This window comes from Haplochromis burtoni, unplaced genomic scaffold (assembly GCF_018398535.1).
Source record: "Haplochromis burtoni strain Fernald_Lab_line unplaced genomic scaffold, NCSU_Asbu1 Contig_243, whole genome shotgun sequence".
Classification (NCBI taxonomy): Eukaryota; Metazoa; Chordata; class Actinopteri; order Cichliformes; family Cichlidae; genus Haplochromis; species Haplochromis burtoni.
In genome coordinates, this window is record NW_024582604.1 from 399,037 (window position 1) to 424,756 (window position 25,720).

At 39.8% G+C, this 25,720-nt stretch overlaps 1 protein-coding gene across 1 annotated transcript; it reads right to left on the minus strand.

Moving 5' to 3' along the window:
* Positions 1-516: 516 nt before the first annotated feature.
* myh7l (myosin heavy chain 7-like) lies at positions 517-21,023 on the minus strand. The gene is made up of 40 exons (XM_005938198.3): positions 20,888-21,023; positions 14,600-14,716; positions 13,816-13,876; positions 13,401-13,608; positions 12,667-12,810; positions 11,431-11,587; positions 11,318-11,345; positions 11,128-11,233; positions 10,663-10,755; positions 10,490-10,553; positions 10,292-10,390; positions 10,086-10,189; positions 9,796-9,934; positions 9,607-9,725; positions 9,328-9,477; positions 9,066-9,236; positions 8,673-8,982; positions 8,513-8,592; positions 8,216-8,421; positions 7,106-7,229; positions 6,893-7,029; positions 6,533-6,788; positions 6,213-6,455; positions 5,931-6,107; positions 5,688-5,833; positions 5,502-5,592; positions 5,031-5,420; positions 4,827-4,953; positions 4,625-4,743; positions 4,326-4,522; positions 3,301-3,484; positions 2,915-3,080; positions 2,701-2,825; positions 2,297-2,605; positions 2,012-2,215; positions 1,626-1,922; positions 1,416-1,520; positions 1,116-1,211; positions 893-1,027; positions 517-662 (listed from the first exon to the last, which is right to left on the minus strand). Exons 4-40 carry the CDS (start codon positions 13,599-13,601, stop codon positions 642-644), a joined length of 5,820 nt encoding a protein of 1,939 aa, XP_005938260.1. The 5' UTR covers positions 13,602-13,608; positions 13,816-13,876; positions 14,600-14,716; positions 20,888-21,023; the 3' UTR covers positions 517-641.
* Between the last annotated feature and the right edge of the window lie 4,697 nt (positions 21,024-25,720).

Genomic DNA, 25,720 nt, shown 5'->3' on the forward strand with positions numbered 1-25,720 from the left:
CATTTGTAATTGTACACTGGTGTGCTCTAATCCAGTGTACAATTACAAATGCAGACAACAAAGCTGAGAAGTCGAGATTAACTCATCCCCAACCACACCCAGGTGCTTTCAGCTGTTGGACTGACCCGAAGCAATTCTCCCATTTATCATTTATCATATATCTATCTACAGTAGCTTGTGAAGCCTTGTGGATGGACCTGTGTCTAGAATCCAACTGGGATGTGTCATGAAACCTAAATGTGTTAACTACCAGCCACTATCCCATACCTGACTCATGGTTTATGTTATGATCTACTTCAAAGATACTTATTTACTGTAAATGCGAGTGATGTATTTGACATCAATATTTTTTAGCATCTAGAACATTGTAGCTGCATTTTAATAGGTATATCTAAAATTGTATGTTTTTAACTACCAGTTAATACAGTATAATCCATGTACTACTGCATTATATTGCATGTGTTAGAGGTCATTCAAGTCTTGTACAATTTGTCATGAACCCACTTTGAGAAAAACAGAACGAATACAATGTTGTGCAACAGCTTAATGAGATTTTATTAGCACTGCAGGTTGTAAATAGTGATAGTTGAGGGGATCTATAACACACAGCAGACAAAGGGGTTTCTGTTGACTCCAAAGCTTCACTCCTCATCAAACCCTTTCTGTAGCAGCCGGGGGAGGTTGGAAAAGAAGAAGAGAAACAGCTGTCAGGGCTCCAGATTAGTGCAGCTTTAGTGCAACAAAGCAACTATATATATATATAATTACAAAGTGATATCAACTGACAGAACACATACTCTATCTGTGCTAAAGAACGAACAGCAGAGCAGCAAAAGAGTTAAATGCAGCCACTAGAGGGCAGCACGTGTCAGGGTCAGTGCATGTGTCAAACCTTGGATCCGACATCGCGGCTCTTGGCACGAAGCTTGTTGACCTGAGACTCAGCGATGTCAGCTCTCTCTTCAGCCTCCTCCAGCTCATGCTGCATCTTGCGGAACTTGCCAAGATGAACATTAGCCTGTTCTTCCTGTTAAGGTTAATGAAACAAACCTGAGTATTTGGAGACAGAAGACGACACCACGTGTAGACTTCACCTCAAACATTACCACACTTACAGCCTCCTCTGCAGATCTTTTGTAGGCTTTAACTTTCAGCTGCAGCTTGTCCACTAGATCTTGAAGCCGCACGATGTTCTTGCGATCTTCTTCAGTCTGTGGAAATGAGAAACATGGTTACACATTTGGCCTGTGAAAGACTGGCAACCTGTTTAGGGTGTACTCTGTAAGGGCTCTGTCAATCACTCCCATAACCCTAAAGCAGATAAGTAGTGAAGAAAATAAATGGATGGATGGTTTCAAACTTACAAAAAATGCTTAATTCAACCTGGGATAAGGATGCTGATAGTTTCCACAAACCTGGTAGGTGAGTTCCTTGATGCGACGTTCATATTTACGCACCCCCTTCACAGCATCACTGCTTTTCTTCTGCTCCATTTCCACCTCATTTTCTAGTTCCCTTACCTGGTTGGGGACATGAAATACAGATAACTCTCCAAAGAATTTCTTTCAAGAATTGAAAAATTTAATTTCCCAGAAATAACACAGATATGTAAAAGAAGTGCTCACCCTGGCCTCGAGCTTCTGCACCTGCTTCTTGCCTCCCTTCATGGCGATCTGCTCAGCTTCATCCAGGCGGTGCTGCAGGTCTTTGATGGTTTGCTCCATGTTCTTCTTCATTCGCTCCAGATGAGCGCTGGTGTCCTGCTCCTTCTTCAGCTCCTCTGCCATCATGGCAGCATCAGTGATGGCCTTCTTGGCCTTCTCCTCTGCATTCCTGCACTCCTGCACTGCCTCCTCCACTTCAGTTTGAAGCTGGGATGTATCAGCCTCCAGCTTCTTCTTTTGGTTTATCAGGCTGGTGTTCTGCATACAATAAACAAAGACAAATGATGTCGTATGATATGCAGTACCTTTGGTCAGCAATTTAATATGAACCTTTCTGTCTGTGTCACCTGTGAGTGCAGTAGCTGCACCCTCTCTGTAACATCCAGCAGCTCTTGCTCTGCAAGTTTGCGGCTTCTCTCCGTTTGCTCCAGAGCTGCTCTCAGCTCCTCCACTTCAGCCTGAAGCAGGGTGTTGCGTCGCTCAACAATGACAATGTTTTCCTTCATATCATCACTGGCTCGCAGAGAGTCATCCAGCTGAAGTTGTGTGTCCTAGAAAAATGTTTGATCCTCTGGTTATAAATAATCCATTACAGAAATAGAAACATGAGAAATAATTACTTTTTAGTTTACCTTCAGATGCGCATGAACAGCCTTAAGCTGTTTCTGGGCCTCGGCTGCCTGCCTGTTGGCCTGGCTTAGCTGGATCTCCATCTCATTCAGGTCTCCTTCCATTTTCTTCTTCAGCCGCAGAGCCTCATTCCTGCTGCGAGTCTCAGCTTCAAGAGAGCTCTGCAGGGTGTCGATGGTCCTCTGCAGGTTTCTCTTGCTCTGCTCCATCTCTTCATCCTTCTCGGCCAGTTTACGCTCCATGTCAGCCTTGATTTGGTTGAACTCAAGCTGAGCTCTTAGAATCTTACCCTCCTCGTGCTCAAGAGAACCCTAAGACGGTCGTGAAATCACATTTTGAACTGTTCTTTTTAAAGTTATAAATATATATACATAAGAGACTGGAGGATATTAGGTTTTAGTCGCACCTCTGCTTCCTCAAGGGCAGACTGAATCTCACTCTTTTCTTGCTCCAGCTGCTTACGGACCTTCTCCAACTCATGAATAGTTTTTCCCCCCTCACCAAGTTGCTCAGTGAGGTCAGAAATTTCCTCTGTGTATGAAAGTGGTTGTGTTCAGTGTACTTTTCTTTTGTACCTGTATGTGTGTGTGTGCATGTGTTGTGAATGTGCGTTCAGTTACCCTGAAGATTCTTGTTCTCTCTCTTCATGGTCTCCAAATGTTCAAGAGACTCTTCATAAGAGTTCTTCAGTTTGAAGAGCTCAGTGCTGAGAGACCTGGCCTCCTTCTGGGAGTTCTCCAGCTCACACTGACACTCCTCATACTTCTGTTTCCACTCAGAAAGAATCTGAGATAGACATTGAGATAGAAATGGTGTGAATTTAGGCTTAAATCACTGACCTCTCCATAGTTTCCTCTGTATCTGCACTGTAACAACTCTTTGACAAAGCAAGAGGTAGTTATTTGTCACAGACATGCCAGGTTTATAGTTCAACATGAAGAACAGAAAGCATGATTTTAATGATTAATGTGTTTGCAGTAGTTTAACGATAAAATATGAAAAATACTTTGTCAAAGTTTCTTTGCTTCTTGTCCAGAGCAGCAGCAGCAGCATTAGACCTCTCTACATCCACCATGAGATCTTCAATCTCATTCTGCAGCCTGTGTTTGGTCTTCTCCAGAGAGGAACATTTAGCATTCACTGCTTCAACAGCCTCCTCAGCGTCCTGCAGACGCTGAGCCAGCTTCTTTCTAAAAGTGAAACACAACTGTTTTTATATTTTGGGCCATTATTTAGTTATTGAACATTTGTACTCTGTAGCCTTCTATAGATATAAAAATCTATCGAAGGCTTGCAGACGTACGTATGTTTATGCTTGCTTCCAATTACATATTAGAAGCTTGTTTTATTTTGTTTTTGCCTGAAAGGGAGCTTCAGGAACAACACTTTCCTTTCAGAAAATGTTAGATTTTACATTTGTTCAGGTGACCACAAGAAGTCAACTATGTACGCGGCATTTTTTAACTTTCGAATATAACCAACTAGTATTGTTGTTTTTCTGTCGTTCTGGGCCAACGACACCCAGCAAAGGACCCCACGTGCACTGTGGACATTGGGGTGTATGCTCATTACTTGAACTCCTTGATCAAAACGGCTGAAATCAAAGCATTGAAGACGTAATTATCGTCATCACAGCTGTCGCCACTCAGCAAAATCTTCTGCACCAGCGTTGGTATTGGAGAAAAAAAAAGCTACAAAAAAATTCCAACTGTTTTCAAAGTTTCCTCCAGAAGGTCTCGCCTTATCACGTATACCTTCTCTACCTATCATCTGGAAATCTCAGAGCTTCTGTACTGATACATTATTGAAATGGCACTGAAGATCAAACACTCGTGTCTTCAACCCATCCATGGTACCCGCGCAGCAGGTTGTAAAATTTGGGACGTGCACAACATGCCACGCCACCATTTGATAGTATAAACAGGTATAAAAAGGCCTTAAAGCAGGTGGTCCTATCTTTACTGTTCTTCTTTTGAGCTCTTTATCATATTTCACAGTTTAGATTAATATTCTTGTTTGTATTTAACTTACTTGGCCTCTTCTAGTTCTTCGGTCCTCTGGATGGCATCAGTTTCATACTTGGTTCTCCACTGAGCCACCTCAGAGTTGGCCTTGGACATGCTACGTTGCAGTTCAGCTTTAGCCTCCTGCTCCTCCTCATACTGCTCCCTGAGCAGGTCACAGTCATGGCGAGCAGACTGCACTGCATGGGCTAATGCGTTCTTGGCCTGGATGGATATATATATATAATATATGTATAATGGGGGCAATTATCTTGCAGCTTGGGTTTTTATTTTTAATTTATTTGGATCTATACTAGTTTTGCATACCTTTATTTCCTCTTCTAGCTGTCTCTTTATATCTTCAAGTTGTTGGTTATAGGAATTCTTTCCTCTAGTCAGCTGAGAAACGAGAGATTCTTTCTCTTCCATCTGTCTTAAAAGCTCATCTGCAGAGGTTCAAGTTCATTATATTCCATTGTTCTGTATTAAATGCGTATGACATTTTAAGTGAACACAGGATAATACAAACCATTCTCTGCTTGAAGCTTGGCTTTCTGAGTGGTTAAGTCACTAAGGGATCGTTGATATTCATCACACTTGGTCCTGTATTCATTCATTTGATCCTCCAAAGTTCTGCAGGTCTTTTCCAGTGTAGTCTAAATATCACAGTTCACAGACAGTCTAGATGTTAATCTGTTATTTGAAGAGTGACCAACCACATTTTTAAACTTACCTTAGACTTTACAGTTTGTTCCATATTGGAGACCACATCATCCAGCTCCAGTCTGAGCTCACTCTTCTCCTTCTCCAGTTTCTGCTTGACTCTCTGCAGGTTGTCAATCTGCTCTCCCAGCTCAGCAACACTGTCGGCTTGTTTCTTCCTGAGTGTGGCAGTAGTGGCTTCGTGGTGCAGAGTGGCCTCTTCGAGGTCTCTGCGCAGTTTCTGGAACTCGGCCTCCCTCTTCTTGTTCATCTCAATCTGGGCAGCTGTGGCTCCTCCAGCCTCCTCCAACCTCTCACTGATCTCCTCCAGCTCTCTGGCCAGGTCAGCTCTCTGCTTCTCCACCTTGGCTCGAGCAGCTCTCTCTGCTTCGAGCTCTTCCTCCAGCTCCTCTACACGAGCCTGGTGCGAGAATAACATATTGAAATGACTCAGTACTTTAAAAAATGGAGTTAAGACAAAAAACAGTGCACATTTTGTCACCTGTAGCTCTTTCAGTTTCTTTTGCAGTTGAATAATGATGGCCTGTTCATCTTCAACTTTGCTGTTCAGCTGGCTGATTTCAAAGTCTTTCCTGCAGCATTTTTTCTTGTCAGTGTTAGGCAACAAAACAGTGTACATGGTATTCAGTGATGATACTGACTGAACAATGTTGAGATGAATGCTTACTTTTTCAGACGCTCCTCCAGCTGTTGCTTATCATTTTCAAGATCCATCACAGACTCCTGGGTCAACTTTAGATCTCCCTCTAGCTTCCTCTTAGCTCTCTCGAGGTCCATTCGAATCTTTTTCTCTTGCTCAAGAGATCCTTCAAGCTTATGGCAAAAATGAAATATTATTGCATTTCTGAATAGCTTAATCCCCAATATAGTGTCATCTAAGTAGCATAATTTCAAAAAGTTTATATTTTACATCATCCACTTGCTGCTCCAGCTTAGCCTTGGCCTTGGTCAGAGTGTTGACTTTGTCTTCCTCACTCTGCAGGTCATCCAGAGTTTGCTGATGAGCTTCCTGTAAAGCTTTCTTTTCCTTGGTCAGCTTGGCAATGATCTCATCTAAAGCAGCCATCTCTTCAACAAGGTTCTTGACCTGTTGCAGGTAAATGATGGTATTACAAATTCCGTGCACAGCTTAGACACATGACTCTTTTTCATACCCTTGTTGTCAGAAATAGAAATATCAAATTAGTCATACCTTGTTCTCAGTGGCATGCTTCTCCTTCTCCACTTTAGCTAGAGTTAACTCTAAGTCATCGATGTCTTTCTTCAGCTCGGAGCACTCGTCCTCCAGCTTCCTCTTCTTAGCAGTCAGTTCTGCATTCATCTCCTCCTCATCCTCCAGCCTCTCCGTCAGCTCTTTGATTTTGGCCTCCAGCTGAATCTTGCTCTTGATCAGCCCCTCACATCTTTCTTCAGCATCACATAGATTGTCTTGTTCCTACCAAATAGAATTCTTGTTAGTGCTCACTTTAATGACACATTTAAAACAATATATAACTATGGTGTCATTCTTACTGCTTGAACTTGGAGCTGCAGGTCATTCTTCTCTTGGAGAAGAGTCACCATTTTCTCCTCTAGTTCCTTCCTTCGAGCTTCAGATTTTGCATAAGCTTCTTTGAGTTTTAGGAATTCTTCCTTCATGTTGGCCATCTCCTTTTCTGCCTCAGCAGATCTCAGCAGAGGTTTGATCTTGAAGAAAAGCTTCATCCAGGGCCAATTCTTAACCCCCATGAAGGCACGTATGTTCCACTGGATTACTAATAAAGCATCTCTAGAAGTTTTTTCAAGTAAATTAGGGATTCAGTTAAGCATAAAATCACAAAACAATAACTACTGAATGTTTCATGACCAGTATCACGTGGCTGTAGAAGATACCTGCGTTCCACCATCTTCTGATACTCAATGCGAGACAAAAGACCACGGGATCTGGCTTGAATCGCTGTGATGATTTTGGAAAGACGCTCATCTCTCATCTCCTCAAGCAGACCCAGCAAGCCAGCCTTGAAGAACACCTAACAACAGCAATGGGTTTTAAGGTTGCAAAATTCTGTTTTTATTTTTGGACATTTTTACTGATATGAGTAACACCTTTGTATGCCCAAACTTGTATTGGTTGTGATCAATATCCAAAGACCCAAGAAGTTTCTCTGCTCCTTTCCTACTGTCTATGAACTGGCCTTCGGGAATGGCAGCAGGATTCAGGATGCGATATCTAGAAAATGATGATGTAAACTTGTGCTTATAGTGCAGTGGAAATGCTATCAAAGTTTTGAGATACCCCTACTGAAAGTAGAATGAAGCACACGAGTGTTTTTCATATTCTCTAGTCTAAGGTGTCTAATATATCAGATTTCTTCTTGTATAAAAATATTTTACTGCATAATTAGTAAAAGAAAAAACTTCAATACTCTGAACTCATGTAATTTCATAATGGAATGTCTGATTCTTTCTGAATTGGTGTGAGAGTCAACAAGAGGTCTTTATACATGTTTGAAAAACAGAACGTGAATTTCTTAATGTATTAGGTAAATTTACTACTTTCAAATATTTTTAAGTATGAAAATCTGTGCTTAATGTACTCATATACTTTTCAACTTTTTTTTCTTTTTGAAAACTTGACGACACGATGATTATTGCTCATTTGGAAGCATTTTTCTTTATAGTTTTTCAAGAAATTGAGTACGGGTTTGCACTAAAGAGCTTAAAGCTAGCAACTTAGGTAACTCACCTAGCTTCTCCAAACTAAATGAGTTTTTCAATTTTTCAATCTTCAAAGACTTACCATGGATATTTTAGAAATACATCTGTAAAGATTGTGGCTCATTGGGGTTGGTTTAAATTACAAATGAAACATACTTTAATGTGAAAAAAAATTAATCTAACTACCCTAAACCAGTTACTCATGAGCTCCTATCAGTCGAAGCCTATATAATGGTGCCCTTTCCAACAATCTTTTACAGTTTTGTTTTGGGATTTTTTTTAGTTAATTTGGGCTGCATATCACAATATCTGTCAATGTAAATATTTTTGCAGTAAAATATTTTACACAAGCACTAGTATTGTTCTTGACAGCACTAACATGATCCCATTTCATATATTAGACATCTTAGACAGTATGAAAAATAGTTTGTTTTTCTTGTGGTCTGGGTATCTCGCATGTGGGAGCATTTCCAACCTGTGATCTTAATGAGGTAGTACCTCTGCTTGAAATCTCCATAGAGGATCCTGTTGGGGAAACCCTTTCTGCAGATCCTGATGCCTTCCAGCACACCGTTACAGCGCAGCTGGTGCATCACCAGAGGGTTCTCCATGGCCCCTGGAGTTTTGGTCTCGTTGGGGATGATGCAGCGTACAAAGTGAGGGTGAGTCGACCTCAAGTTGGTCATCAGCTTGTTCAGGTTCTCCTTTAATGAGGTAAAACAGATATTTAGAAATACTAATGATAGTTGCATGTAAAAACCATTTAGTCCAAGAAATCTAAAACATAAGCAGTACCCTGTGAAGAGCAGACACTGTCTGAAAGGAGGATCCTTTTTTCTTCTTCTCTTTTTTTCCCTCGACAGCTTCAGACATAGCTGTTGAGAAAATATGTGTTGTTAGTACTAGACAAGAAACCCTACAAATATCTTCAAACTAGATATTCATCCAGGTGTACCTGAGTCAGCTCCTGCATAATTTGCAAACAGAGTTGCAAGCAGTTTGAGGGTCGACTTTTGGTACAATGCCACAACAGTCTCATTCAGAGGATCCTTGTTCTTCACCAACCAGTTGTTGATATTGTAATCAACAGTTCCAGCGTAGTGAACCAGGGCAAAATGAGCCTCTGGTTTTCCTTTGACAACTCTGGGCTTCTGGAAGTTGTTGGATTTTCCCAGGTGGTTGTCATAGAGCTTAGCTTTAAAGGTGGCATCACTGGCTTTGGGGAACATGCACTCCTCTTCAAGGATGGACATGATACCCATGGGCTAAAGGACAGAAAGTATAAGTGTTTGTTAAGGACTATATTTGCATTAGTTTTAGCTGAACATGTAATTGTACAGTGTTTCACCTTTTCAATCAGGTCGATACAGGCCTGCAGATCCATGCCAAAGTCAATGAAAGTCCATTCGATGCCCTCTTTCTTGTACTCTTCCTGCTCCAGTACAAACATGTGGTGGTTGAAAAACTGTTGCAGTTTTTCGTTGGTGAAGTTGATGCACAGCTGCTCAAAGGTGTTGAACTGTAAATAAAGAAAGAAAGAAAATGTATTCAATTTTAATCTTTCTGTACATATTATGTTGGGAGAGATGCAGTTTACTGTGATTACTCACATCAAAGATTTCAAATCCGGCAATGTCCAGCACCCCTATGAAGTACTGGCGAGGCTGCCTGGTCTCCAGTGACTGGTTGATTCGCATTACCATCCACAGGAACATCCTCTCATAAACAGCTTTTGATAGAGCACCAACAGCATAGTTCACCTGTGGAATGGGAACACAAGGAGCATACAAGAAGCCACAAAGCAAGGAGGGTGTATTCCTCATTTTTGAATCTAAATCTAACCATTTAAAGATAACTGTATTGAAATATGCCTTCTCTTATTCTCTGACCTGGGCGACATTCTGTCCTTTGGTGACCCACTCGTTTCCTACTTTGACTCTTGGGTGACAGAGACCTTTGATGAGGTCAGCAGAGTTCAGGCCCATCAGATATGCAACTTTGTCAGCATCTGAAGAAAAAATAGAATACTTTGATTGGTTTGATTCTGTGCCAAAGTGCCAAACAGAACCACACTGTACCTTCAGTGCCATCAGCCTCTGCCTGCTCCTCTCGCTGCTTCTGCTTGAATTTCATGTTACCATAGTGCATGATGGCACCAGTCAGCTTGTACACAGAGTTCTTTTCCTCTTGCGTAAAGCCCAATACATCAAAGGCACTCTGTAGAACAGCATACAATAATGTCTCAACATCCTTAAAGTAAAAATATCACTTTAAGTAATCGGTCCAAAACTTCTACGGTGCTCTATAAGACCAACACCTGGACTTATTAAATGAGAGGTTATAAAATAGCAATAAGTGAGAGCCTGACATCTGTTGCCATGAGTTCCTCAGCGTCATCAATGGAGGCCACTTGGGTTTCCCCCTGTGAGATGAAGGCATAGTCATAGGGATTATTGGTGATCAGCAGCATCTCTGGAAGACACATGAATGAATGAAAAAAGGTGATAAAGGTGGGCATGTGACAATATAGAACCTATGTTTTATATCTTTTTTTATACCGCTCCATGCACTAACCCAAGATTTCAGGCTTTTTGTTGGACAGAATCTGGTAGAAGATGTGGTAATCTCTCTCTGCCTTGAGCTGGAAGATCACACGAGACTTCTCCAGAAGGTCTGACAAACGTGAAGTAGAAGGTATTTGTGTTAAATATACTGTGTGACTGTTTGACAAAATAAATATTATATAAGTGTTGAAAGAATGTTTGTTGTTACATGTTTCAATATCAGCAGAGGCTACTTTTCCCCTGGTATCAAAGTGAATTCGGATAAATTTACCCTGAAAAGATAATATTTGCATTTAAAAACCTTCCTCTTACTGACTAATTCCATAGAAACATAATATTCACAATACTCGTGGTTCAGTTGTAAAAATATTTGCCACTCACAAATCTGGAGGAGTTGTCATTCCTAATGGTCTTGGCATTGCCAAAGGCCTCCAGAGCAGGGTTAGCCTGGATAATTTGATCCTCCAGGGTGCCCTGTCATAAAGGAACACTGTGGTTGTTAAATGTGTGAATATTTAGAGGTTATCTCTTTTTTCTTTTTCTTTTTTTTTAATTAAGAATCTCTTTACTATAGCAGATTATATGAAATCAGGAGAAACGTTTGTAGTCTTTGCAGGTCTTAAGCCATCATCATTGATGAGGAGCAATCCAAGCCTATCACCCTGGTTAAAAGTGAAAAATTCTTTTGGTTAGTGTCAATTAGAATATCTATTTCTCTACTTGTTTTCCATGGTTACCCTGAAGAACAATTTTAAAAAGCCTAACATGTTTTGATAACATAGTGTTTGAGGTACTTTGCATTTGCATTGATGAGCTCTTGGACCTAAGACAGAGTTTACTATTTACCTTGTCCTTGACATTTGCGTCCTTCTTAACACTTCCAGCCGCAATACTTGCAAAATACTGGATTACTCGCTTTGTGTTGACAGTCTTTCCTGCACCAGATTCTCCACTGTAATTGCAAAGTCACTCATCAATACGTAAATGCACCATATTGTAGAATAATGTTGTGTTGTGTATCCAAGACTTTACATACGTGATCAGAATTGACTGGTTTTCACGGTCTGCAAAAAAGTACGTTTGCAAAGGTTATGTCAGTATATGTCCCAAAACTTAAACCAAACTGTATCTATTAATATCCATCTGTACCTGCCAGCATGTACTGGTAGGCATTGTCAGAGATGGAGAAGATATGAGGAGGTGCTTCACTCCTCTTCTTTCCTCTGTAGGCAAGAACCACCTCCTGATTGTAGACTGGCAGCCACTTGTAGGGGTTGACAGTCACGCAGAACAACCCAGAGTAGGTCTGAGAATATAAAGAAAACCATTGCTGTTAAGGCATAAATGCATTTCTATTTCTAATTTAGAACTTTTTGTTTGGATTTGCTTCAGGCTTTGGACATGCCGCTCATTTGATGGTAACTCCTAGAACATTGTTGTGTCTAGATTCAAGATTCAAGGTCTTTATTGTCAATGCAGTGTACTAAAATGCCACTTCACCCCAAGCCCCCCGTGGTGCATTTATAAGAATATAAAAAACATATCTAAAAACAGATATGAGACTAGAAATTACAAATAAGTAATAACTCACTAAATTTGGGTAAAGTTAAGAGATAAAAAGTACTATTACTAACTATATCTATGCACAATAAACAAAGACAGGACAGAGGCAATATGAAGTGGCCATGTGCAATTACAGTAGTGAGATGATTGTGCAGTAGGAATGAATACCAGGTTCAAGTTATGAGTCAGGATATTGTACACAAGACAGGACGAAGATGTGCAGGATGCAAAATGTGCAAATATAGTATAGTTTAGATGTGTTCAGTAACTATGTGACTGAGGTGTGCAAATAAGCGTATTGTTCCTAGTTTGTAGTAGATTTGTGGAAGTTTTTGAGTTTTTTGGTGAGTATTGTAAGGTGTTTGTAAAAGTGTTTGTGTTTATCAGTCCTTTGGTGGTAGTGAGTTGAGGGCTTTGACTGCTTGGGGGGGAAAGCTCTTGCTTCTATGTTAACATTTTAAGTACATTCCTAGTTGATGGAATACAGTATTTGCTAAAGTTAGAAAAAAATGAAGCTTCTGAATATTTCTGGCAGCCCCCAATATCAAGCTTAACCACAGTTCATAGGTCATCTTCGTGCCAACGTTCCCCAGCCGATCGCTTATTGCTTGCCTACAGTTCTTACACATCTGCTATCCTCTTTGCAACCCACTTATACGCAATCTCTTCAGTTTCGTGCTGTGTCTGATTTAATCAATGCCATCTCATTCCTGTTCTTTTCAGAACATTTTGCTGCTCCTCGTCTGGTGAAAGCACCAGATGTAAATGACTGCAAATAGGTTTTACCAGGTTTTCCTTGTTTTTGACTTGCTGACTACTCACATAGATCATCCATGCTGCATAACGCTCTTTGAGATTAAACAGCACAGCTGGTTCATGGAGGAAGGTCAGCATGGCCATGTCTTCAATCTTGTCAAACTTTGGAGGATTTTGTTGCAGAATCTGCGAGTCTTTGACAGTCACAGTCTGGAAGGAAGAAAATAGAATGTGTTTTGATGATTTGGGTTATGAAACCAAACATTAACCTCCTGTTGTCTGTGTTACCTGCTTGTTCTGCCCTGTTATTGTCAGCATTACTTGTGTAGTGTTACAGTGCATACCACAGGCTGTCATTGCCAGATGGCAGCAATACCTCGCTTCATCACTCAGCTGCTCTGTGCTGTGAGTGGGGACTTTAATTGCACTAGTAGACAGGCTTCCATTTGAACTTGTCCTGACACTCACTTAAGGACAACACTTTAAATCATTCATAGATTTACACTCAGATTATCACTTTCTCCCAGACATGCACTCATATGCACTCACATCTAATGTGTTTCCTGTGCTGCTCTAACTGACCTGGTTACTGGAGTGGCTCCAGTTCATCAAAATCACCTGATAGATTTAGTTTTATGGTACAGAGTGGTGTACTGAATGATCAAGTGGACCAGGCAATCGATTGCCCACCACTACAGTATGTAAGGTAGGCTAAGTAAGATTATATTTGACTTAACCGCAATCTCACTGTGCGATAAGAATGAGGGCAAACAAAATGCTAAAAACAGCAACGAACTAACCTTCCCATTCTGGGTCTCTACAGTGACCTTGTCTCCATCTCGGCTGGTGATGGTTGCCTTCACAAACTCTTCTACTGGATCAGGGACAAAGCATTCCTTCTTAATGTCAAAAGGACGTGTTGAGGCCTCCATACGTTCCTTCTCTGACTTCCTTAGGTACTGGGCAGCCGCCCCAAACACAGACATCTCTGCATCCCCCATCACAGCACTAATATACATGCAAAGAGTTGGTTCAGAGCTTGATACTTTTTCTTTCTTTTCTTTAAAAATTTACTGCACTCCATACTTATGCAAATGAAAATCTAACTTATTTTCTTTGTCCAAACCATATATAGAATTTCCACTGATGGAAATATATAATTGCCATATAATTGACTCTGTAATATAAGTTGTTATAAAAAGAAAGATCATTTACCAGTGGGTTCAACTCAGATGACAAGTGAGCTCAGACTTCACTGTATGAAATGATGATTCACCTGCAGTAACCAGAGAAAAAGAGTGTTTAATGAGATTCTGCAACATCCTTTTGGGTCATGTAAATGGACTGGATCTTATGAAGTGCTTTTCTACAATACTTAAGCACTTAAAGTGCTGAATACAACGTGTCTCAGTCACCCAAGTATTTTTTCTACATCTTAGTGCTTTCTATCTAACATTCACACTCAGATGGGAGCAACTCGGGGTTTAGTCTCTTGCCCACTTTGGCATGTAGCAGCCAGGGATCGAACCAGTAACCTTCTAGATTAGTAGATAACCTACCACAGCCATACAAAGTACACCAGTCCAGTGTTAGCTAAGTGTTAAATAGGACCAGGAGACCTTATAACACCACATTTAAACCTGTTTAGTTTAGACAATGGGAAAATAAACTATGATAACAGCATGCAAAGTATAACCAGACTTACAGAGGCCAGGTGAAGAGAAAGCAGCTGGTAGACCTGCAGGCAAAGCTGGGATCAAATATATAACCCCAGATAACCCTACCTTACAAGGCCAAGGGCACCACCCTGACCTGATAACACACACACACACTTGGTAACCACCATCATTTTCATCACTTATGATAGGGCTCTCCATGGTCATGAGATGATGTCTGGCTGCCCTCTCTGCTTGTTTGTCTCCACCTCTCATGTCCAAATAATGTGATTTTTGGGAACACCGCCAGGAACTTTCTGCAGCATAACTCATCTGTGACTCACCCAAACATAGCTTCTCTATCTCTAATTCTGCCACACTTTTTTCCTGTCATCTCTTGCACTGAATTCTTCTTCCAAGTGGGGACTGGTCATGGATGGAAACCAGATTCCATTTACTGCCTGGGCAGAAGGGGAGAAAAGGACAGAATGACACTTGAAAGGCACAAATTGCCACCTTATTTACTTTTAGTCTACAATGACTCAGTCATTTTTGCCATGGGCAGTGCACCTCCATAGCTTGGACTTTTCTCCTTGTCAGCAGTCCAACTTTCAGCAGCCCACAGAGCAGATGGAATCTTAGCAAAACATTATACAGTTTTCACCCAGTTAGGCACAGTTTGCAGGTTGTCTTAAACACATGTTTGTGTTACACATGAGACACAATAATAAAGGAAGTTTAAAAATACATCACAGATGTCATTTCTAAAATACAACTCAGAACCGTTCACACTTGTCGCGAATGATGTTGATAATGACTCGTTACAGCTGATGCACTTCAGAGTGCACAGCTCTGCACACAAGGTTGATACCAGCGACTGAAAACAATCTAAGGGAAAGTAATTTCAGATTAAATGTGGGCCAATAACCATGTTAAGCTGAAATAGTTTTACATGGAATGACAGGCAATTTGAAAACAGACCTGGTATAGTATGAGACTAATATATATGTCGGACTTTCAGATACTCAGGAAAGTGTGCCCTTTCACATTTTTCTCAAATTTGTTCACGTTTTAGCTTTTAGAATTATATTGGATGAGTAAAAAGTGAAATTGGATAGTATTAAGTCAATTAAAGATTGAGAGATGCATGAGACTTGAGCCACCCCGTTTTTTTTAACACTTTGCTTTTTTTTTTTTTGTTTTTTTAAAGGCTCGTCGTGAGCAACAGGTTTTTAGGCTTTCTGAAGGTCTTGACTGCTTTGTTAGTTTTTTTCAGTCAAGTCATTGTAACAGACTATTTTCAAAGGAAAGTTATTTGTTGTTGTTGTTAAGCCGCTGAAGACTGACCTATGAATCATTCAAAGCATACAAAAGGCACCTAGCTCAAGGTGATTTCCAGTGAGCTATTAGCTGATCCACTCTGCAGTCCCACCTGGAAAGTGTCCGATTGGTAACAGCTTCATTTTTCAGTCTGACAATGATCCCAAACACACTCCCAATGCAGTAAAAACATTGGATAGAAAAAACACGCAATGAACACTATCAGTCATAGATCGGCTTTAATCTTGTGCATGACACTGTATACATCTTTTTTGGTTTTTACATTTCCAACACAGCCCCGTGGGATTAAAAAGCTTTTCCAAGCCCTGAACATTCTGTTTTTTGTTTTGTGGAGTGTGGAGTGAATCTGGTTTTGACAGATACAACTGTTTCAAAAGATTTGTGAGATTGTGTGAGAACAATTAGAAGTCCATATAGTGCCAAATCACAACAGCAGTCAACTAAACATGCTTTATATTGTAAGGTAAAGACTTGACAAAGCCAATCAAAGGGGCACAGAGAGATTGATTTACAGCCTAAACTCCAGGAATTAAATGACCCCCTTTGATTCTAGGTGAGGTTGTTTTTCTGGGAAGAGGTTGGATTTAGCTTGGTGATTCAGTAGTGGTCAGTGTTTTGGAATGACTCACTGAACCAAAGCTTGTACTGATGGTGAACAATTGACAGACGACTTGGAGCCATGGGCTTCTAATACACTTTCTAATAACAGTTTTATTTTTTCAGTTATTATACAGGAAGTTCCACTTTTGATTTTACATGTGGTTGAATCTTCTTCACTCTCACAGTTTGTAGATTATGAATCCTTATAGATGATGATTATACTGTAAAGAGAGAAAGCGGGAGCGGGAATGACATTTGTATATATGAAATTAAAACTTGAAAATATTTAGAATGTTTAAGCATGAGCAAAATTACATTCAAATAAAATTTTCAAATATGTCTAATTAAATTCTGAGTACACTGAAAGATGTTTGAACATTAACCTGTGACTGATAGTAATACTGAAATCATCCACAGGATAGCCTTCTGAACACTTGGATTTTAAAACTGCAGTCCTGAAATGTTTCTTAGTTTAATTTGAAAACATTTTAACACCTGGCCATATGCAAATCAATGCCAACAGAGGAGGCTATACTGCATCACCACCTCAAGGATTTTAGTTCCATTCTTATTGCAAGTACAAAACATATTTCTGAGAGTATTGGTTGTATTAATGATATTGTGTCTGTCAGTTCAGGCAGGGTATTATTAGATGCTATTCTTGGTAGCAAATTCTTACACCCATCACACCTCACTGAAGTGATTTGTTGGTCTATTTAAAGCCTCTCTCAGCTGCATTCATTCTGTGAAATTCACCCACCCCAAACTTCCTCTGCTTCAGTCAGACTGTTTTTGTAATCACCACAAACAGATCAAATGGATTTTACAAAGAAAGACTTTCATTTTAAGTTTATGATTCAGTCACTATAGAGCAAAAATAGGTGATTTTTTTTTTTTAAAATTTGAAGACACATTGCCTCCCACCTGGCGACCTGTGCAGCTGCTTTGCGACTGAGTTGCCCAAAGCCTGAGAGTGACCAGTGAAATAATTCAATAGAATCACCGAGCATACACAGATATATCTTAATCACAAGGAGGTTGCTTCCTATTTTTGCTCAAATCACACTAACTGCAATCGTTCCCAGTCAAGCTTTGCAAGTATTACTTTTTAATTTATAAACTCCAGATCTGACAGATGCTGAAAAAAACAAGCAAAAAAACTACCCCGACCCCCCCACCACATTAAAAACAATCACCAAAGCAGGGGACAACTACGCTCTCTTGACCTGTATAGTGCACTCTATGTAGTATTTTGCATTATAGTAACTGTAGACTGGGATTTCTAATCGATTTAAAGGTTTCAAGCGTATCTGAGACCAGAAGCTTTGAAGTTTTCCGACTCCCATTTTGCAATAGGAAAGGATATTGATTCATCTATTCTGGAGAGTGTCCTGTTTTTTATTAGACAGTAATTTGGGGGTTTTGAGATAAAGGAATTGTACCACATTTTCTTGTTTGCAATTTCACTTGATTAGGCTTAAATTTCGTTTTCAAAATAGATTTACTTTTTTGACATTCAACAAATCCAGTTTTGATAATCCATATTGTTTAACTAATGTATCAAATAGAATAAAGTCTATTCTGTAATTGGCTAATGGGTTCTGGGTCAAGACAGTTTAACTACAGCCAGCTTGAAGGCCTGTGGTACATATCGATTATTAGAGATAGGTTGATCATATTTAAGATTGAAGCATTAATTAATGGCAGTTTTGTAGGAATGGGGTCTAAAAGACCCGTTGATGGTTTGGAGGAAGTAATTATTGAAGTTAACTCAGAAAGATCAATTGGAGAAAAAGACTAAATGAATATCAATGGTGCTGAAAGTAGCTGTAGATAATATTACATCTGTGAGATGATTATTAGTAATTTTTCTCTAATGGTTAAAATTGTATTTTTGAAGAAATTCTTGAAGTCATTACTAGTTAACGTTAAAGGGATGGTTGGCTCAACAGAGCTCTGACTGTTTGTCAGCCTGGCTACAGAGCTGAAGAGAAACCTGGGGTTGTTCTTATTTTCTTCAATCAGTGATGAATAGTAAGATGTTCTGGCTTTGTGGAGGGCTTTCTTATAAAGCAGCAAACTATTTCTCCAGGCTAAATGATGATCCTTTAAATTTGTGATACACCATTTCCTTTCCAGATTACGAGTCATCTGCTTTAAGCTACGTGTTTGAGAATTATACCACAGAGTCAAGTACTTCTGATTTGAAGCCTTATTTTTCACTGGATCTAGTATCTAGAGTCATACGAGGTGAGGAGGCAAAGTTATAAGCAAGATAATCAACCTCTGTGGGAGTAGCATTCAGGTAGCTGCTCTGTGTTGGTACAGGGCATTGAAGATGATAAAAGTGGGTGGATTATATTCTTAAACTTAGTTACAACACTTTCAGAAAGGTATCTACTGTGATGAAGTCTACAGTCTGACATTATAGACATTGAATTTAGTGACCTCCGATTGACGTAACCAAGTGTCATTACTGCCAACATGAATTATAATTTTATTGGAGGATGATTTTACAAAACCAGTTTGGTCAGGATGTATTAAAAGGGGGGTTATCTTCACTAATCTTTTTGAGAGAGCTTTGCAGATTATTTTAAGTGATATTGGGCGATAGCTGGTAGGAAATACAGGGTCTTCCTGGTTTTAGCAGGGGACAAATTTTGGTAGAATTCATATTTAGTGGTAGTGTGCCATTTTCCTTGATTTCCTGCAACATTCCATGGAATACTGGTGCCAGAATTGTCCAAAATTCTTTGTAGAAATCTGCTTGAAATCCATCTGGACCTGGAGCCTTATTATTGGGTAAACAGTGGCTTCCTGGAGTTTTCCTCATGTCAGCGGTAAATCCAGTGCTATTGCTTGACTGTCTAATAATTTCAGAAGGTTTATGTCAAGAAACATCAAGAAACTGATCAATTTCGTCATTGGATGGGTTTACAGAAGTGAATATAAAGTCTTGTAAAAGTCTCTGAAGGTGTTATTTATTCTTTTAGGGTCATATACTGTGTTCCCAGATAACGACACATATGGTCGTTTTTTCTTTATTTATTTTCACTTTCTCTGGTTCACTTAAGATCAACCTGATTTATTACCATGTTCAAATATTTGCAAGAAAAGATTTCATATTAAATTTTTCTGTTAATAATTTTATTTAATTCTAGATTTGCTTTATGTATTTTGTTCAGCATTTCCTGTCACAGGCAGGAGACAGACTTCTTCTAAGGATTTGATGATTTCTTCTAATTCCTGAATACATTTGTTTACTCTTTTCTCTTTATCTCATGAGAATGAAATTGTTTTACCTCTCATCACAGCTTTCCCTGCTTCCCAGAGAACAAAAATATTGAATAAAATCTTCATCTTTTAGCAATGATCTATAATCATCATGTTTTAATTTCATCTGTAGCTGTGACAGGTCTATGAGTCTGTCTGTAGTCTGTCTGTCACATTCCATGTAACCAGTATGCTCATGCTTGTGTGTGTATAGCTAATGTTGCACGCTACATGTGATGCTCAAATGAATGAGAAAAAAAGACAGACATCAGTCGAGTGTAAAAAAAAAAAGTGCACGAGGTTACATAGAGGTGCAATATGTAGACGAGAGTGGTGTTTGGTGTTGTCTGATTATGTGTGTGGATATTAACTTCAGCAAGCAGGAGGTCCTGACAACTCTGTCAGGACCTCCTGCCTTTAGCCTCACTTAAACAAAGCTGACACATCCACAGGATTCAAAGAACGAATGAATGAGTGAATGAATCTTTAAATTTGTCTGCTTGATATACTCAGCTAATCATATGCACATCAACCGTTCAAGAGCAGTTATTTCAACTCACGAGGACAATGCCTGGCTTTAGACTGCCACATTCATGTCACTTCTAGTTCCTATGAAGTAATCACAAGGTTAGGGTTCAAATCCCTTACAGACCACAGAAAAAATTCTTTTTCCACTTTACTGTACCCTAAATGATAAATATCACCATGAATTTGTTACAAATATAACATGGAAACTTCAATTTTATGGAAATTTCTTTTTAGCGTTATTCTAATTTCTTAAAGGATATTTGCCTTTTTCCAAGCCGCCACTGTAAATATATGTAAGAATGTATTCTTAATGACTTGTAAATTATGAAAAAGTAAGAAAAAGTAAGGCAAACACTAGTTCAACTTCAGCTGATATCTCTTGAAAACAAAATACAGATTTTCCAAAACCTCTATGTTTTATGTTGAACACATTCTGTTGATGGCATCAGTCAGATTTGAAACACTGAAAAAATAAACCAAAATCTGGCTTTGTGAAGTCGTTGCTGTTTAAGTTGACTAGTTCAAGATTAGTTGCTGACTTTTTAATAACAGCACTGTGAATGCAGAATGGTGGAGTCATTTTGGTATATGTCAGTTTCTGTGCACCTTGCACCTTTGAAATCCTACTGCAGGAATGAACACCTGAATGTAGAAGATCCTCTACTACTATAATCATCATCATTAATAAATGTAAACTAAATCTGTTATATGGAAAATATGGTGGTAATTACTAGCAGTCTTCTACTCTGTTGGTGTTCTTTTAAGTACTTTCTAACCACCACACACATTCACACTCTGATGGATCCACTGGGGACAGTATGGCATTCAGTTTCCTTAGCCAAAGACATTTTGACATGTGGACTGAAGAAGCTGAAGAGTGAACCACCTACCTTCCAACTGGTGGAACCCACCCGAGCCACAACCGCTCGCTGAGCTTGCTGAAGGTTAGCAAGAGATTGTGGGTTGGGTTAAAACATGAACTTGAGAGTGAACTTAAACAACTACTTCTTACTAGCTTACAACTGCTTCCTTCTCTCACTTCAACCTGGTTGCGGCAGATGGCCGCAACCAGGTTGAGCCTGAGCCTGGTTCTGTTGGAGGTTTCTTCCTGTTAAAAATTTAGTTTTTCCTTCCCACTGTCACCAAAGTGCTTGCTCATAGGGGGTCATGTGATTGTTGGGTTTTTCTCTGTGTGTATTATTGTAGGGTCTAGCTTACAATATAAAGCCCCTTGAGGTGACTGTTATTGTGGTTTGGCGCTGTATAAATAAAATTGAATTGTATTGAATTGAATTACAACTAAGGTATGCTGAAGAGCATACATCAGCATCAGCACGCAACACAGGGAAACTTGAAGCGGATGGACTACAGCAGCTGAAGACCACGCTGGGTGCCACTCCTGTACAGCTAAGAACAGGAACCTGAGGCTACAATTTGCACAGACTCACCTAAATTGGACAATAGAAGATTGGAGAAAAATTGCAAGAAATGATTTGTTTCAATATCTGCTGCAGCACTCAGAGTGTTGGGTCAGAACTTGGTGTGACCAACATGAAAGCAGAGCTTCCTCATATCAATGGTTCAGGCTGCTGATGGGGTAACACACCATGTCACAAAGACCAAATCATCTTAGACTGTTTACTTGAACATGACAGTGAGTTCACTCCACTCAAATATCCTCCACAGTCACCAGATCTCAATCCAATAGAGCACCTTTGTCATGTGACATCAGAATGTACCAAAACATCTGAGGAATGTTTCCAGCAACTCTTTGAATTCATGCCATAATCAATTAAAGTAGTTCTGAAGTCAAAAGAGAGTCCAACCTGGTACTATCAATATATAACCAATGAATTGGCAGGTGAGTGTATACCAGGGGTGGGCAACTCCAGGCCTCGAGGGCCGGTGTCCCTGCAGGTTTTAGATATGTCCTTGAACCAACACAGCTGATTTAAATGGCTAAATTAGCTCCTGCAGTTCTCCAGAGGCCTGGTAACAAACTAACCATGTGATTCAGGTGTGTTGACCCAAGGTGAGATCTAAAACCTGCAGGACAGCGGCCCTCGGGGCCTGGAATTGCCCACCCCTGGTGTATACAATAATTTAATTGTTTATTAACAGTAATTGTTTATTACAATTTATTTCACTATTAATGTACCATTTATTAACAGTGTTAACAAACAGAACATACTCACATCATCATGTTCATTAAATCCTTTAGTGACCCCTCATGAATGATGCTATCACTCAGAACATTTATTTACTCCTCTGAAGTGAACCTCTCCTCTAAGAGAACGACTGGATCGAAACCATTCAGAGTCAAGCATACTTTTTTAGTTACTAGTATACTAAGTTTAAAGTAGCCTATCAATAGAATGTAGCGCTCACCTTTGTCCTGTCATTGTTTATGTATTAAGCATGTGTGCACTTTAATAACTGCCGGTGTGATAGATTAATAATAGAGCTTTTATTTGCCACCTTGCCTGACCCCGCTGCTTTCCACTGCATGAGCAGACTGGATGAACTGTTAGAGCCTGTGTACTGTCCACACTATCAGTAGCATTCTCCGCCTGATAGCAGGTGGAGAGATAAAGGCTTGCTTTTACAAGAACAGATCTGAGCCATGCACAGAAGATATAGTCATAGAAGAAAAAATATCCACCACAACTACACGGAGAGGCTAAAGCGGTTATTGTCAGGCTGGTATAATGTTACTTTTTGAACTACAAAGGACAATACAAAATGAGTTTAGTGAGTAAAAAAATAAAGTAAAAAACATAAAATTATATGTTAAAGTATGAAAGAGGACTCCAGCATGTCTAACCCTGTCTGTCCTTTCTGGCTTTCCAGTTTGGAACATTTTCAGCAGCAGGACAGGGCAGAGGAGATCAGGTCAGCAGCTGTTTGTGTTGCCAGTCAGTCTTTAAGGGGGATTAGAGGCGAGATCCCACAGCTGACAGCTTCGATGACTGCCACACAGATAGCCGACCCTGTAATGGATCTGGAAGTGGGAGAGGCAGCACAGCATTACTAGCTTTCTATCACATCAAAGAGAAATTCAGAGTCACACAGTACAGAACAAGCTTGACAGATGTAGGAAGCGAAAGATTTCAAAGATTCTGGAAAGAAAATTACCTAGAGATGTGTCCAGAGCAGTGTTGGTCAAGTTACTTGAAAAAAGTAATCAGTAACTAACTACTGATTACTTCCCCAAAAAAGTATTCCCGTTACTTTACTGATTACTTATTTTCAAAAGTAATTAATTACTTAGTTACTTAGTTACTTTTTAAAAACACGATTTACAACCTGAATAGGTGATAAAGCGATAGATCTTTCAGCCCAATTCTACTTTTTCTGCATAATCCATCATACAAAATGTAATCAAATGGAAAAGTCTCTTTTTTTAACTTGTTTTATCAGTTTTAATCTTTTAACTTTATGCATCAAGCAAAAATTTAATTATATGCAACATTCTCTGACTTGAATAAATTAGTTTAACATTTAAACCTATTTTCTGCACATTCCAGCACATAAAATAAAATATTTTTTGTGTTTACACTCACTCTTTCAAATAGATGCAAGTAAAACACAGCAGAAAATAAATAAAGTCAAAGACTCAGCGGTCCTGTTGCTCTATTTTCACCTGTAAAGCAGGACTGGGGTAGGCGGAGGTTTACCCTGGTGCAGGTGTGCGCAGCGGTCAGTTGAAGAATCCGCGAGTTTCTCTGTGAATTTCCCATTACGTCGTTGCGCACTCGGTGCTTGCTTGGAAGTTTAGGGGTTTTTTTTCGCTGTAAAAAGAAGTTTTCTTCCCACGCACAACGGACGCTAATGTTTTTGTCACTTTTTACAATGTAGCTGCCATCACCAGTGTGTGAATGTGTGCGTGAATGGGTGGATGACTGGATATGTAAAGCGCTTTGGGGTCCTTAGGGACTAGTAAAGCGCTATATAAATACAGGCCATTTTTGTCACTTTTTATGGAATCAAACTCAAAGTAAGGTCAGTACTTCCACGCTTTAAACGCTGCACGCTCATACTCTCTCCCACAATCGATATGTGATCCATTGTTGATCTGCACACAGCTGTTGTCACTAACGGCGCACTCGCTTACGTCACTGTCGTGAGACATTCTCGCAAAAAATCACGGTTTTAGTAACGCAGTAACGCAGCGTTCCTACGGGAAAGTAACGGTAATCTAATTACCGTTTTTGCAATAGTAATCCCTTACTTTACTCGTTACTTGAAAAAAGTAATCAGATTACAGTAACGTGTTACAAGTAACGCGTTACTGCCCATCTCTGGTCCAGAGACACCATAACAATGGCCAAAACACTTGTGAATGACTTAGCCAAGTTGGGAAATGTAGTTCCAATGAAAACAATCACTCCAACCTTGCAGAGGAATGGAGTGCGAGGTTGCACTTCACTTGGCTGCTGGTTTAGCTCACTGGGATAAGCGGGTGACCATATGCTGCCTTGCAGAGAGCAGCCGGCCTAGGTTTGGTTCCAACCCGTTGCCCTTTGCAGCATATCTTCCCTTTCTCTCTCTCCCTCTGTTTTCCTGAGAAGAGGGAGCATAATCTCATCAAGGTGCAAGGAATCGTGAAGAAGAAAGCTATGTGAAGATTTTGAAAGAAAACCCCAAGCAGTCAGCAGGATAACTGGGTCTGGGTCATCATTTTGTCCAACATGCTGACTCATAATGCTCCCTTTGAAGAACTATTTTCATAAGTTAACATTATTGACTGGGAGCTTACTTGAAGACATATAAGAGACAAGTGTCAGTTGACTATTTTTTTTTTTTGCTGGATAACAATTATTATATAATTATTTTAAGTTCAATCAGAAAGATCTGTGGTCACACATCTGTCTGCTTTCCAGGTTTTTGGTGGCTAATTTAAGTTTTACATCACTTTCCCACTCTGTCAAGCTCACTGTGGACATCACTGGTCTAGTCCAATTATCTTTCTCCCTGCGTTCTCAAGGCCAATCAGCCTCCACTCCCCATACTTTAAATCTGTCATTCTGCTTTGCAGATGCCTTCATGCAACCCACCTCCTCCCCATCTCCTCCTTACCTTACAAGTTACTCAGGCTCCATCCAAGCCTTCATCTTCATCTCCACCACCAGCATCTAGACTCCACTGGGTCCTGCTCTAACTCCTATCATTCTGCTGTGTTGGGCCGTCAGAGTTTAACTGCCAAATAGATTAATTGAAATCTGTATATCAATAAATCATGTTCAATTCTGTCTCCTTTTCAGAAGTGACTGTTGGCATCAGAGGGGTACTGAAACTTGTTTCCGCCACTGAACAAAGTTTTTTTGACATGCATAACTCGAAATTTTGAATTAGGTATCTTTAAATCCCCCACTGCTGCTCTTGATGCCTCCATTACTTTGTGTTGTCGACTCTGTGGTCTGCTACAGCTGAACACAGGATTGTCACACCAGAGGATTGCAGCAATGCCATCCTGGTAAACAGGAGCATGACTCATTGTCACAATGATATCACCAGATTTTGAAAAGCAACTACGAGTATTGAGATTGAAAAGGAAGAATGTGACCATTGACTTACTATGGTCTGACTGGTCTGATCACTGGTGTGTGCCTGCATGTAAATGTAAGTGTGTGTGTGTGTGTGTGTGTGTGTGTGTGTGTGTGTGTGTGTGTGTGTGTGTGTGTGTGTGTGTGTGTGTGTGCGCAAAGGTGGTTTATGAGGAC